The following is a 15,291-nucleotide window of genomic DNA, read 5'->3' as shown; positions in this document are numbered from 1 at the left end:
TGCCTCAGCTTTGTACTAAGGCACTAAGCATGCATTTCATTTATGTCTATTGCCTCGCTTTGCTAAGGCTCAAATTTAGAAAAATTTAACAATAGATTAAAAAAGAAGAAAACCCTTGCGCCCTCTCCTGGTAAAAGTTAATCCAGGACATCTGAAGGTATAGCTCACCCACTTGTTGGGAAGCAGTTGCTTGTCTAGGCTAACTAATCTTGTGCTAATTTGGCCAAAGTTGTTGACCCATTAGATGTTCTGTTGGATCTTTTGTGGTCTGTGATCACAGAGTTCTTCTAAACCTTTCTTCACAGGGTTTCTTTCGGCTGGAGAATTCTTTGTGATGAGGACGGTCCTGTACATTGTAGGATGTTGAACAGCATCCCTGGCCTCTGCCCACTAGATGCCAGCAGCACCCCCACCCCAAATCATGACTAGCAAAAATGTTTCCAGACATTGCCAAATGTCCCGTGGGGGGCAAGATCACCCCCAGGGAGAACCACTGCCCTAAACCCTTGTCTGCAGCCAGACAAGGCACAGGGCAACCAGTGAGAGAGTGAGGATGGCTGAGCACAAACCCTTCGTGACTGCGGGAAGGCGGGAAGCGATTCTGATGACTGGACAACTGGGTTCACCTCTAGAAATTTGTCTCAAAAAAACATCTGAACAAGTAGACAAGAATTTATGTATAAAGATGTATCATAACATTGTTTGTATTAGCAAAAGTTTAAACAACCCACATCAAGAACTGGTTAAATAAAGTACAGATGGAATACTATGTAGTCATGAAAAAATAATTGTGTAAATCAATGTTTAATAATGTGGGCCGTTCCCCTAATGATGCCTTAAACTGTCACCTTCAAGACTACTCCAAGATTCCCAGAGGCTGTTGTATACAGATGGAATAATTTCAAACAAGCAGAATAAGCATTGGGTGATGGATTAGGCGAAACACAGAATTCAAACCAATGATTGAATTCAGAAAACTTTAATCATTAATTGAGCAAACATTTATTAAGCACCTATATGTACCAAGACCACACACAGCACTGGGGAGACAAAGATGATACCTGGTCCCTCTACAGCAATACTTGCCCCAAACAGACAAACACACTGTGAACATTGGCAGAACCTCCTCTGCACAGCAGCCAGAAGTGTTGGTATGTTACTGTCTGCCATAATGAAATCGTGTGCTCCAATTCCAGATTGTTGGGAGTAAAATGAAACTATGTCTTGTTTTCCTCTTAATGCCTGAATAAATCACAGCTGAATAAAGTGAAAAGCATTTCATTTACTGATTTATATATTTAGAGAGTTGTCCAAATACTCATTGGGTCCAAATGTGGAACCTGATCTTCCCCAACAAATCTAAGAAACGAGCATTCCATGATTGGCTCAATCTAAGACGATCCAGAGAACTCTGCTACAACACACTGCAGGCCGGACTTCGATGCAGCGATAGGAAGGGAAAACAGGAGCCATCTTCTTTCCTCAGGGACCCGGGTTACCAGTGACACATAAGTGACCATAAATGACCACATGCTTTGTAAGTGCACAACTTGAATTAAACAGAGTTGTGGTCGTCCAGTCTAGCCATCCCCGGGGAGGAACCCTGCAACAGCTTCCTTTCCCAGGGAGAGCCCTACCCTTGACCTCAGAGGCCAGCATGCCACCAGTGGAGGCCACCCTGCTTGTGTCCACCACATCAGCATCCCAGTGACCAAGCACTGTCACAGCTGCTGTCGGTCTTGTGAGGGCATCAAAAGACTGAAGGGCACTGGTCTGGATCTGGGTTCAAATCCTGGCCCTGTCACTGATTAGACAAATCCTTAGCCTCTGTGAGTCTCAGGTTTTTTTCCTCTACAGAACAGGAACAAATAAAATGACTCCATAAGATGGGTATGAAGAACGAATAAAATAACGCACGTGAGGCATTCCTTACAAGGGCCTGGCGTAGAGCAGGCACTCAGTACAGGAGTGTAGTCCTAGTCGTAGTTTTTGTATTATTTTTACGAATGGCCATGCTAACTGAAATTGCAAAGCCTCCAATATTTCTACCTGCCTTTGCTGTTTTATTTTTCCCCTTAGCACTCTCTAACACACTGCATGATACATTTATTTTGTTTACCCTCTATCCCACTCGTCTAGATAAAAGCTTCGTGCAACAGGAACTTCCAGTCTATTTCATTCACGGCTGTATCTCTCTGGTGCCTGGCACTCAAATAGGGTCTCAATAAATATTTCTTGAAGGAAAGTGAAAAGAATGGGTCTGAAATCATGGCCCTAAAGAGCGTTTTACCTTTCCCTTCAGAGGGGAATTGCGAGGGCAGTCTGGCACGCCGCCTCTCTCCCTGTGAGCTGGCATTCTGTGCCCTTTCTCTAATACTCTTTCTTTTTCTTCCCTCCTCTCCCCCGCTGCAGGACGCCTTTGTGGAACTGTACGGCCCCAGCATGCGGCCTCTGTTTGATTTCTCCTGGCTGTCTCTGAAGGCGCTGCTCAGTCTGGCTCTGGTGGGAGCTTGCATCACCCTGGGTGCGTATCTGGGCCACAAGTGAAGTCAACAGGCCTGCCACAAACAAATATGCAAAAGGTTCACTAAAGCAGTAGAAATATATGCATTGCCAGTGATGTACCATGAAGCGAAGCTGTGGTCTCTTAAAAAGAAAAAAAAACAAAAACAGCTTTCAAGCTCAACGTCGAATCAGCTATTTACTGCCAAAGGGAAATACCATTTATTTTTTACATTATTAAGAAAAGAAAGATTTATTTATTTAAGACAGTCCCATCCACCCTCCTGTCTTTGGAAACCCTACCACTAACTGCCAAGCCCCACCTGAGCAGCTCCACCTGGATCTCCTGTGCCTATCAACACGGATTTGTTTTCCATGTTGTTGGCTGGACTGACTCACCATCTGAAGAGCAAACAAACTGACAAAGGCCTTGACTGTTCCAGAAGCTGGGTTTCTGGCTGCTGGAGGTTAGGAGGAAGGTGTTCCTTTTCTTTGCATTTATTTGCCCTGGGGGCTGTGATATTAACAGAGGGAAGGTGCTTGTAAGGGAAGTCCATTCTTCCCTGACCTGAAGAGCAGACACTTTGCATATGGCTCGCATGGTACACACCCAGTTGGAAGAAAAAAATTGGGAACTTCAGATGGACTTGGCATCTGCCAAGAGTTCCACACCGAAGGACAAGATGGGGAAAATGCCGTTAAACCATAGGAAAGTATTTTTTTAAGCTACCAATTGTGCCGAGAAGCAATTTTAGCAATTTATACAATATCATCCAGTACCTTAAGCCCTGATGTGTATATTCATATATTTTGGATACGCTCCCCCTCCAAATACTGGCTCTGTCTGTGTATGAAACAGAATTCTCTGGAATGCGAGGAAGTGAACGTTTAGGTGACTTCTTCAGCATCAGGAAGGCTTGAGTTACCCAGAAGCATCAGGCCACCACAAGTGCCTGCTTTTCCGCAAGAGGCTGCAGTCTGACATCCTGCCTTGCCCCAGCTCGGAGGCCTCGTGCTGGAACTGAGCCTGGGCACTCGCTGGCCTGTTCGAGGGGTTTGAAACAGAGCACGGTGGTCTCTGAATGTCTGGAAGCTGACAGCTCAGAATTCCACTGTCGAAAAAGAAGAGTATGTAGGCCTGGGCCTGTTACCCTGCAGCCCTCTAGTTAGGCCCGAGTCCACGTGGATATGGAACCTGGGAGCCGAGACTCTTAAGACGGTTATATCACTGGGGAGGAAAGGAAACAGCGGCACTGAGCCTCTCCTAGCAGAGGGAGGTGCTGAAGGCTGGAAATGCCCCTACCGAAAGGACACTCGAGGAGAGGAGACGTGTGCGGCCTGCGCGCCGTGTGGCCGCGGCGCATGCGTGTTGGCCGCGTGTCAGCCCGCTTGCCTGCGCAGTTTAAAGCAAGGCTTTAAAGGACTTTGGGGAGGGTCATAAATCCTAAAGGAAGCGTTGAAATGAGGTGTCATGGATTAATTGACCCATGTCTGTGGAATTACGATGTAAAACATTATCTTGTCATTGTAGTTTGGTTTTATTTGAAAACCTGACAGAGGGAAAAAAAAAAAAGTTCCAGGTGTGGAATGTGGGGATTATCTGTACAGCCTGGGGCATTAAAAAAGAAAAAAAGAAAATCAGTGGTGGAAAACTCTAGAGAAGTAGCAAAAGAAGTGGAATCTCCAGCTAATAAACTAGAAAATATTTTTTCAAGTTTAGAATCCGCCTTGAGACATATGTGGAATAACTGTGGCATTATGGCATTATATACCATTTATCTGTATTAACTTTGGAATGTACTATGTTCAATGTTTAATGCTGTGGTTGATATTTCGAAAGCTGCTTTTTAAAAAAATTACATGCATCTCAGCATTTTTTTAAAAAATTGTATTTAGTTATGGCCTCTACACTATTTGTTAGCAAAAAATGATCATTTTTCCATTTGAGATTTTTGTCTCTGAATTCTTTAAAAGCATTTATGAGAGGTGAGATAAGCCCTGGGTCTCAGCTACCTGAGAAACCCTGGCACGTGCTGGCCACGGAGGCGTGTTACTTCAACCAAGTTATGTGCACTTCTATGTCAACAGAATTGTTTGTTGTGGGCGATGTGTCTGTTGTCCCTGTGACCTTGTTCCTTGAAGGTTTACTTGTCCCTGGGCAAATCAGAATTTAACTCACATTGTTTAAGATTGCATACATGTTTGGTTAAACCCATGAGGTTCATTCAGTTGAAAATCCATATGGGAAATGACCAGGGGATTAAATTCTGGCTATGATGGTTTGACCTTTAGAGAGTAGCTTTACATGGCCTGTTTCCACATAGACCCATCTAGAGCCCTCCTGCCCTCCTTCCACAGGGCCCTTTTCCGTGGCTGTCCTTCAGGTTCTTCCTGAAATGCAGAGGCACTTAACGCCCCACACCGAGAAAGCAGGAAATCCATGGTATGAAGCCAGAGCTCCCTGGCAGGCCTCAGGGAACAGGACGATCAGACCTTTGAATGATTCTAATTTTTAAGCAAATATTATTTTATGAAAGGTTTACATTGTCAAAAGTGATGAATATGTAATATCAAATCCTGTGCTGCTATCCTGCCAAGATCATTTTAATGGAGTCAGTTTGCAGTACACTCCAAGTGGCGAGATCCTCCAAGCTGCTTTCAAGTAACAATGAAGAACATGGACATTTTTAATATAAAGCCTATTTGTCTTTTGTTGTTGTTGTTATTGTTCAAACTTGGATTTGCAGAGTATTCTAAAAAATGTATATATAAAGAAGGTCATGGGGGCTAACTTCTGGCTGGCTTCCTTTTGCTGTAGGGTTTTGTTATCTGGATTTTAATGGTAAATATACTCAGCCTGACCCCAGAACTGTACAGTATTGTGGCTGCACTCGCTCTAAGAGTAGTTGATGTTGCATTTTTCTTATTGTTAAAAACATGTTAGAAGCAATGATGTATATAAAAGCCTCAACTAGTCGTTTTTTCTCCTCCTTTTTTTCATGGTCTCAGTTATTTTGCGATCTGGACAACAGAGAACCATTCCTACTTATTTTGTATTGAGAAGGGATTCACACCTGAATTAACCATCAGCATGGTGCATATTTTGGTCAAGGTCTGGGCTAAATAGAACACATGCATTTTCCAAATTGGAGTCAAGGGCTCTTAAAAAGAGCCACAAAGAGAAAAGTACCCAAGAACCTCCTTGGTCCTCCCAAGCCTTCACTGCACAAGCGCTCTGAAAGAGAGATCAGAACAGCTGACATGTTCTACAGCAAACAGTTCATCTCAGACTTGACAGTGGCTGAAAATTCTTGTAGGTTTAAGATTTGGACTAAAGTCACATTTTGAATTAAGGAAGCACCTTGCTATAGTTTAAGCAAAAACCTGGCATCCTCTGCCCGAGGCTGCTTACCGCTGCATATTCAGAGATGGTCTTCCATTTAGATGTGACTTTTATTTCCTTAGTAAATATTTATAGCTTATCGTCTCAAGACCTAGTACTGGCCCAATGTGGGAAATTAGCAAGTGATTGTAAATCAAGAGGAGTTATAATAATCAGCATGAAACGTAAGAAAGTAAGGCAGTCCCAACACGTGTCTAGCTTTCGCATCAAGGATCTGCTGAACGAACAGAATTGCAAATAGTCTATATTGTAATTAAACTTATGCTAAAATGACTGATTTATCATTGTGAACTTAAATTCTAATTTCAATTGTACTTTTAAGGCAGTGGCTTTTTTTATACTTTCTTATCACTCATAGTTAGTAATGGACACCTACTCTATCAGAAAAAAACAGGAAGGGCTTGAAATATAAGCCATTCTAAGGAAATAAGGGAGTCAGTTGAAATTCTATTCTGATCTTATTCTGTGGTGTCTCTTGCAGCCCAGACAAATGTGGTTGTTACACACTTTTTAAGAAATACAATCCCACATTGTCAAGCTCATGAAGGTTCCAATCAGATCTTTATTGTTGTTCAATTTGGATCTTTCAGGGATTTTTTTTTAATTATTATGGGACAAAGGACATTTGTTGCGGGGGTGGGAGGGAGGAAGAATTTTCAAATGAGCAAAACATTCCCAAGATTGGGTCAGGGTGCAGAGGTTTTCAGAATAGCCAGGACTGGGATATGAAATAGAAACAAATGGGACCTTTATTGGGGTCAATGTGATGCCTCTGTGAAGGACCTTATGTGACAAACAAGAAGCATTTTTAAGTTCTGTGATGTGTTTAGATTCTAGAGACATCAGCACAACTCAGAGTCCAGCTCTGTGTGGCCGCGCAGATGGACCCAAACTCGTTTACAACATTTGCCATCGATGGTATTAATTTCAAGGCTGAATATGTCTAAAGGCCATTTAAACAATAAGTTTGCAGTTTTAACCAACACAATATTTAATGAAAACCTTCTGGTCGGTAGGGACATCTGTTTCTAAATAGTTATTATAAATAATACAAAAAAAACAAAACAAAAATCAGTGTGAAACTGAATTGGGCAAGTGATAATACAAGTCCCTTATTTTTACCCAAAGAATCATTCTGTTACTTGTCTGTGCTTGTAGGACAGACGTTGGACAACCATAAAATACACATCCCACTGGACACAAAGAAAACCAGATGGAGTATGAATGGTATTGCACCAATTCATCATGACTACCCCAGAAAAATAACTTAAAGCCAATATCCTATTGATGACAAGGAGAAGACAAACACACTTGTGGAAAATGGAAAGTCTTAATCGAAAGATCCTGGGACTGTTACTGAATAAGACTGTGGTACAGATACTTGGTAATGCCATACACCTAAACCCTTAGGGGAATCAGCAGTGGGCCTTCCAGCCTGCTAGTTTCACTAGGTTCTTCCCTCCGGGTTAGCATTTGAAGGAGTGATTGCCGATCAAATTTCTTTTGGGGAAGCTTTGGTGGTTGTGTTTATTATATTATCATCTTAAATTACCAACCAAGTTTTGCTTTTGTTTTGAGTTACTGGGATTATTTTTGTTTTCACTAGAATAAGTGTATAAAAAGTGTTTTTGTATTGAAAGCTTTTGTTATCAAGATTTCATGCTTTTACCTTCCATGGGCTGTTTTTAAGATTGAAACTTTTTAGGGGTGGCTGATATCCTGCAACACTGTACACACACACAAAAATATATGGTAAGCATACTTTAGATAGTTAAGATAAAGTAAGTCTCTGGTTGGCCAGCATTCAATATAATGGCACTTTCTTTGTGTTGTTGGGAAAATTCACGTTGCCATTAAACTTTCCTTGTCTGTCCAGCTAATATTGTGAAGAAAAATAAAGTACGATGTGAGATATTGGTTGTGCCCTGGAATTGTTTATAATGTGGTGACATGATTTTGCCCTGCCATTCATCGTCATTAAACAAGACTTTAAAAACTTAACAAGCAAGTAGAGCCACTAGGAACCTCAACTCTAATGGAACCCTGGGGGACCAGGCTACGGGATTGGCTTATAGGTGAAACCACCTGAGCAAGAGGCCCTTTTGTTTCTTGGTTACTTACCCTCTTGGTTTGTCCAAGATGGACAAGCCTTGAGTTCTTCTTCCTCAGAAAGCCATTGTTGCTCTTGGGTATGTTTTCCCACACCAAGTGAGGATCCCAGCCTCTGCATTCCATGAGATAAAAGGTTGTATAAAAAGGGGAGAAACAAGCTGAAAGTTCTAGTTTGAAGTTAGCATTCTAAGATAACCAAAGCGGTTACTTGCTTTGGAGCATAAAAACCCTAAGTAGCAAGGCATCTGTGTTTCCCTCTTATACTGAAACCCTACACATCAATCCTTCAAGTCTCTCCTCTTTGACTCAATTAAAAGGACTCTGATAGTGACAGCCATCTGTTGAGCATCTGCTGGATGCCTGCACTGTGGCTTTTACTACCTTGGAAGGTAGGTATTGGCTTCTCCTATTTTATAGGAGAAAAATGAGACTCATAGAAGTTGAACAATATGTCCAAGTCGTCAAACATCATAAGTTACAGAGGCAGGATTTGAGCCGTGGTCTGGCTGACTCCAAGGCCTGTGTTCCTCCTCTCAATCAGTGGTCTTCAAGTGGCTGCACAGGGAGCCTTGGGGACACAGCCTTTCTAAGGGGTAGGCAGACATGACATGTTTAAAGGAATCAGTGTTCTCGAAATCCATGGGTGCTCTGTCATAAACTCATCTTGAGAACACCCTTGAGGTCAAGCCAGTTCTCATCTCCCACCTTCCCTTTGACAATCATCCGTCACATTTCATGAAACAGAGGCACACTGCTCTCCCTCTCGGAATCCTGCTGTGAGGCACTGCAGTGTGTAGAGGCTGCCTCACAGTGGCTGGGGGAGCCAACAGTGTGCATCTCTTCCCAGCTCCATGTCAGTGAAGTCAAGTTGGTAGCTTGAAATTGGCCGTGGTAGAAGTAGTTACACCACGGAAATGATCAAAAGCTACAAAGCAGAGCTTTTTTTTCCCCTTCTTTCTTTCTTTCTTTTTTTTTTTTCCCAGCGAGCCAATTTACCTGCACATCCCTGGGCATTGTCCTGGAGTATTAAAACCCTCAGGTTACCAAAAGGTCTGATTTGAAATCCTTGGGCTATATTAGACTCTAATGACCGAGGAGCTAATCCTTTTGCAAATCGTTTTTCCAATTTTTTGCTTTCAACAAAGTTGAAAGAGTACCTAGTCAAGAGAGCTGGCAGATGTTTTTTTAATGTAATTTCAGAATATAACTCAAGTTGAATAACATTACTATAACAAACTCCTTCCACTCCCATGTACTTGTTTTATGAAAATACTCCTCAGGCTATCCCTAAAAACAAAAAATAAGAGTAGACTTGAGGGTGAACTCCAGCTCTTTCTAGTAATGGGTAATTTCTATTGATTTTTTGTGGCGGGGGGGACATAAATCAGCCCCATTCATCTCATTTAGAGGTATTTTCCAATCAAATTTAAATTTTATATTTAATTATTTATCAAAATGTGTAATATATTTGTACATTTTTATCAATTGGGTAATAATAATAATTGTAATAATTATTGAACCCAGGAACGAAAATGTAAAGCCTTATGGTCACAAAAACTCATAGACTTACTTTTGTGTAGAAAATTATGAGAGGTTAATTTTAAACTTTCAGTTGTAAGAAATATCAGATTAGGTTAAAGTGGAGGGTAGAAATATGAATTTGAGGGGAGAAAAGGAACAATGTAAAATTTCCAGGTGTCAAATAGTGCCTTGTTCCTGTATTTTTCATGTAGATGACACTGGGTATCGTATCATTATGGTATTTAGATTCCATTGTCTATAATTAAAAAGTGATGTAACAAATTTATTTTAAAAAAATTGTTAAAATAAGTTCTCAGACAAACTTGTTATTGGTATGTGTGAAAATTCTATTTTGAACTGGCCTCAATGCAGGGATTCTCTCCTGGAAGAAACATCTAGAGAAAAAAGAAATGGCGCCACAACCAAAGAATGGCCAAAGTCTGATTGACGTGTTTTAAGATAGCTGAGTGGGGAACCCTAACTTCTCAGGATTTCTTAATCCCATTAAAGTCTATCCGGAAATTACTCAAGCGTTTTATCAGGAATCATAATGACTTCATGGAAGGGGCCATAAATTACATCATACAAAAAACTTCTGCCACAGTTTTGGAACAACTTTCTTTCTCATACTATTAACAACACATTAGAAATTAAATCCTTTGCAACTATTTACATTTAAATTTTAAAAGTTAAATTTCAACTTAAACATATGCAAGGGAAGTACATGTCTTTCAAACTTTCTTTAGTGGCCCAGCAGCAACTTGTTGGAAGACCCCTGCCCTGTATGCCCCTCTCTGCACTCCTCCAGACTTCACTCTAAGCTCCAAGGTGAATGGGAGGAAGAAGATATCCTTCCTCCCTCTAGGACCTAGTAGGTCTTTTGTATTGAAATGAATCTTCCTGTCAGCACCAAGGAAGCAGGTAATTGGGTAATAATAATTATAATAATTACTCATTCCAGGAACAAAAATAAATAAATAAAGCCTTAGGGTCACAAAAATTCATTAAAATGTATAGACTTACTTTTGTTGTAAAGTATGAGAGGCTAATCAATTTTGAATGTATTCTTTTTGTTGCAAATTTATGTTAAAAATTCCCTTTTTTTGTTTTGCATTAATAAGAAAAACAAAAAATGCAGCTCATTGCCCACCTTATCTGACTTGTCATTTGTCTGTCTGCCTGTGTATTGTTTCATGCTCCCATACCATCCTTAATATATGCTGCTGAAATATCTGAGCCCACATCCATAATGAAAGGCATGCCCCATAGCAACCAGGCCCTTTCTTTCCTTCTCTCTATTCTAAAGAACTCTCTTTGACTTGACTTTAATTACAGACTCCTTTCCGGATCTCCTACAGTTCCTCCATGAACCCCAGAATAAGAATCTCTGAGAGTGACTGTCAAAAACTCAGAAGGCCCTGAGAATTTTCCCTACTTACCAGCTAACAAGTCCACCTGCCACCATTATACGGATGCTCGTTGAAAACATGAGATTCCTGGGTTGGAGACAAAAGACAGTGTATCACTCACCGCAATTGCAGTAGCTGGAGTATCAGCATTTTTGAGCCTGGTCTCCGAGCCCCAATTCCCACAAGACGACATGAAGAGGATCAGACGACATCTGCACACAGTGGGTTGTGATACAGGAGAGGAACTCTGAGTTTAGGAAACTCGAATCTTTTATAATGAGAAATAACCACGTCTGCCCTCTGCTCTGGACGAGGACATGATGTCTGTCTTCCAAGGCAGTAAGCAAATCTGCCCTTTGCTCTGGAGGGAACACTTATCTCTGCTTTCCAAGGCTGTTTGCTATACAAACACCCTTGGAAAGAGTCTAGAACAGGGGTCGGCCTGGTGGCACAAGCGGTTAAGTGCGCGCGCTCCGCTGTGGCGGCCCGGCCTGGGGTTCGCTGGTGTGGATCCCGGGCACGCACCGACGCACCGCTTGGCAATCCATGCCGTGGCGGCGTCCCATATAAAGTGGAGGAAGATGGGCACGGATGTTAGCCCACGGCCAATCTTTCTCAGCAAAAAGAGGAGGATTGGCAGATGTTAGCTCAGGGCGGATCTTCCTCACACACACACAAAAGAGTCTAGAACAAAGAGCAGTCAGTGTCTTGCTTGCAGCAGAAGCAGAAACATGCGAGACCCATGACAAATTGTCTCCCAGCAGTGACACACTACCTCTGCTGCAGGTCAGGCCCTCAAACACAAAGACAGCAAAATAAATCCCTTGTAGGCTTTGGTCCCCGAAGCTGAATGTTCTAGCCACAATTCTCAGTGCTACACAACCCTAGTTCCTTTATTTGGATACACCCCATGTGTCAATATCTCTTTAAAAGGATTACACCAGATGAGACGGTGGTTCCTTAGTTAAGAGCTGACTTGATGCTGCCGATCATCAAAGATAGCCTTGAGTCCTCCCTTTTCAGCTACCTGCTGTCCCTGGGCAACTGGATCTTTACTATCATCTCAACACATTAGCCAAATCTAATTTATAATCTACTCCCAAGACCAGGTCTTTCCCTAGCTTCCTCTTTTCTATCAATGGTATTATCATTTCTCTAATTTTCCGGACATTATCATGTCTCCAACACCTTGGGCACATCATTCCCACTCAATGCTCTTTATACGGGTTGATTAATGGATCCAGTCATCCAATAAACATTTGTTGAGTCCACTCTGAGGACAGGTATGTGGGTGGGCTCTAGGCTTTAGGAATTATTAAGACTCAAACCTTAACCTTAAGAACTCTCATTCTAGTACCTTGCCTGTTTGGTTTTTCCTTTTTTAAAATCTTTATCAAGTCCCATTTAATGGGCTCCTTGTTTTCTGGGGTCATCCTTAGCATCAATCAGGAGTAACTTGCTATTTACATTACTAAATGATGTCTTTCAAAATGGGTTGTTTAGGGGCAGGTTCCAACAGACAAACCATAAACATTTCTCTCTCTAGCCAAGCCTTGGACTTTTCTGTCTGAAACAACCAGCTTAGATGGTACGTAGCTATGAATTTTTTTCTGTATTCTTTCTCTGTTTTTCCAAAGTTTTGAGCCCACTTCATCTCCGAGCCCCACAGGGGGCGGGAGTAGAAGTTGCAAAGACTGTGAGTAAAACTCAGCAGCAAGTAGACCCAGGGTGACTTTGATCTTCTCTCCCAAGGGAATCATCATCTCCTACATTCATGTGGAACTCCTCAACTGGCGAACGAAAGAAAGAAAAGGAGAACTAAAATATTTATAGGAAAATTATTTCTCTCAAGCAAGCATTTGTTCTAAAAGCTTTTAGAAATGTAATTATTTTTCTTCTTCTTGGGCTTTTCTGTTTTTAATATGAAACACTTTCAAGTCCCCTGGTTCGATTTCCAGGAAGCAATAATCCATTTTGCCTTGGGTGGAATTTAGGAAAGAAACTAGGTTTCAGAAGTGAAAATGTTTCCATTGAAATTGCCACATGGAACTTGAGCTGCTGCTTTAATGTCTTGCATAAGAAGGGCCCCATTCCCAAGGGCAGGGTGGACCGGCATTTTTCTGGCCCTCTGCTGCAAGTCTCTGTCCTATTTGGGACACAGCTGGACTCCTGGCCTCATTTACCCTCACCTACCAAGTGACTGCCTTATCCAAAAGGGAAAACCTCTGGACCAGCACTGTCCAATAGAAATAAAATGTAAACCACAGACGTGAGCCACATATGTAATTTTTCGTTTTCCAGCAGTCACATTAAAAAAATTAAAAATAATACATGAAATTAATTTTAATAATATATTTTACTTAACTCAATATATCATGTCAACATATAATCAAAATAAAATTTATTGAGATCGTTTCCATCCTTTTTTTTTATATGAAGTCTTTGAAATCAGTGTGGAATTGATAGTTGTACCACACCTTAATTCAAATAAGCCACATTCAAGTACCCAATAGCCACATGAGCCTGGTGGCTAACATGTTGGACATCACAGCTCTAGACTCACGTACAGATATTTTACAGCTCAGACACCAACAATGTGTCTGTAAAATGCCTTCCTCTGCCTGCCCCCACTCCCCCATCCTCCACTTGCTAATTAAATTGCTAAAGCTGGAAGGCATCTTTCTCTCCAACTCTCTCTTCTTTTCCAGACTTACCTAAAAAAGTTCTTACTTTTGAAACATTTGCTGTCAGTTGAAAGGGAAAACTAGATTGCATTGTGTTCAATGAAAGTATTGCAAGCCCTGTTGGTGGGCGTCAAATGCTTGACATCAGATCTGGCTTCGAATTCTGGCTTGCTAAAAGTATGAGCTTGGGTAAAGCATTCTGCCTCTTTTGAGTCTTAGTTTTCTCATCCATTCAGTGGGAACTTACTGTTTCTCCTACCACATCCTACCAGCCTCATGGGATAGTGGTGTGCAGGAGATCAAAATGGTGAATGTGAAGGAGTTGTGATGCCACATAAAATGGAAAATAACATTATTTATTATTCGAAACCACTAAAAGCTGTGCAGCCACAGAAAATAATAAACCCACACTATCTACGAAGACAGAGTAAAGGTTTAAATTAAGAAACTGTATCAAGGAAGCAAATTCCTATAATTATCCACAATGTCAACGATTTTCTTAATCATTACCAAATCTTGACTTTTCATTTTTATTTACTGAGAGAGACAGAGAGAGAGAGAATGATAAATGACCCCCAGGATAATAATCAACTGTGGTCCTTGGAGCCAGGTACATATCATGAGAATCCATCTTGATAATGCCTAGCTATAAAGTCAGTAACGATCTTGACAATGACACTGCAGAGAACATTGCACGTGGACCCTATTTTCAAAGACCAACAATTTTGGATGTCTATAGAGAGTTCCTGCAATATCTCTACCCCATAACCACCTGGCTATTTCCTTGCCCTGATAGCTTTTAAATTAGTAGCATTAGCTTCTAACATTCCCTATGACACCACTTAAAACTTACCTTCTCATTGTTTTCTTTAAAAGGAGATCTGTGTGCAGGGGACTAGGGAAATATGTTGTCTTCATTCCTAAATTGTTCTCTCCCAAGTGTTACTTAAAAACAAAATTCCAATTTTGGACTTTCCCATTTGCCTTCACTAATTACTTCCTTTAGGTTCCACCCAGTGGTACCACAACTAATTCAAGTTCAAACAAAACTTAGTCACTATTTCATCACATACATCTCCTACCCCTGGGGAAGCCATGTACACTCCACCAAGACAGAAACCAAGAGGGGTCTTGGGCTTCATGAGGCCACAGTTGTTGTCCCTCTGATCTGATCACATGTGACCAAATTTGTCCACGTCCAGGAGCATAGAGCATGTTCTCACCCCAAAATCCACACTCACCAGTTATGTGGTGTGTGGAAATAAACAAAGACCAACCAAATGAGAACAAGCAAAGGCTGTTTATTCACAGCTTGCTATATATAGCGAGCCACATCACTTGCCTTTGGCAGAGACCCAAAAGGCAGGCAGAGGAGTGGGAAAGCTTTATAATGGAAAAAAGGAAGGCTTTGGGTATGTCCCGATTGGTGACTATTGGCCTAGGGAAGCTGTAGGGCCAACTAAAAGTGGTCCTCCTATGTGATTGGTTAGGGGTATTTATTCGGCTTTCTCTGGTTGGTCCTAAGTTGGAAGTGGGGACAACAATTAGGGAAGCTGTCACTTATTAATCAAATCCTGGCCATTCGGGGCTGATTGTTTCATAGGTTATTGTTTAGCTTCCTGGACTGTTACTAGAGATAGAGATCTGACTTCCTACAGTC

General features: G+C 41.4%; 1 protein-coding gene across 1 annotated transcript in view; it reads left to right on the top strand.

Moving 5' to 3' along the window:
* Positions 1-7,817, top strand: part of BCL2 (BCL2 apoptosis regulator) — a 168,995-nt gene extending 161,178 nt beyond the window's left edge. Inside the window, exon 2 of the mRNA XM_004422601.3 lies at positions 2,413-7,817. Coding sequence (XP_004422658.1) covers positions 2,413-2,547 — 135 coding nt within the window. The 3' untranslated portion in view covers positions 2,548-7,817. The remainder of the gene's footprint in view (positions 1-2,412) is intronic.
* The last annotated feature ends 7,474 nt before the right edge of the window (positions 7,818-15,291 follow it).

This window comes from Ceratotherium simum, chromosome 14 (assembly GCF_057802395.1).
Source record: "Ceratotherium simum simum isolate JZ-2026a chromosome 14, ASM5780239v1, whole genome shotgun sequence".
Lineage (NCBI taxonomy): Eukaryota > Metazoa > Chordata > Mammalia > Perissodactyla > Rhinocerotidae > Ceratotherium > Ceratotherium simum.
Note: the sequence above shows the minus strand (reverse complement) of the source record. Positions and strands in the feature narration are given on the sequence as shown.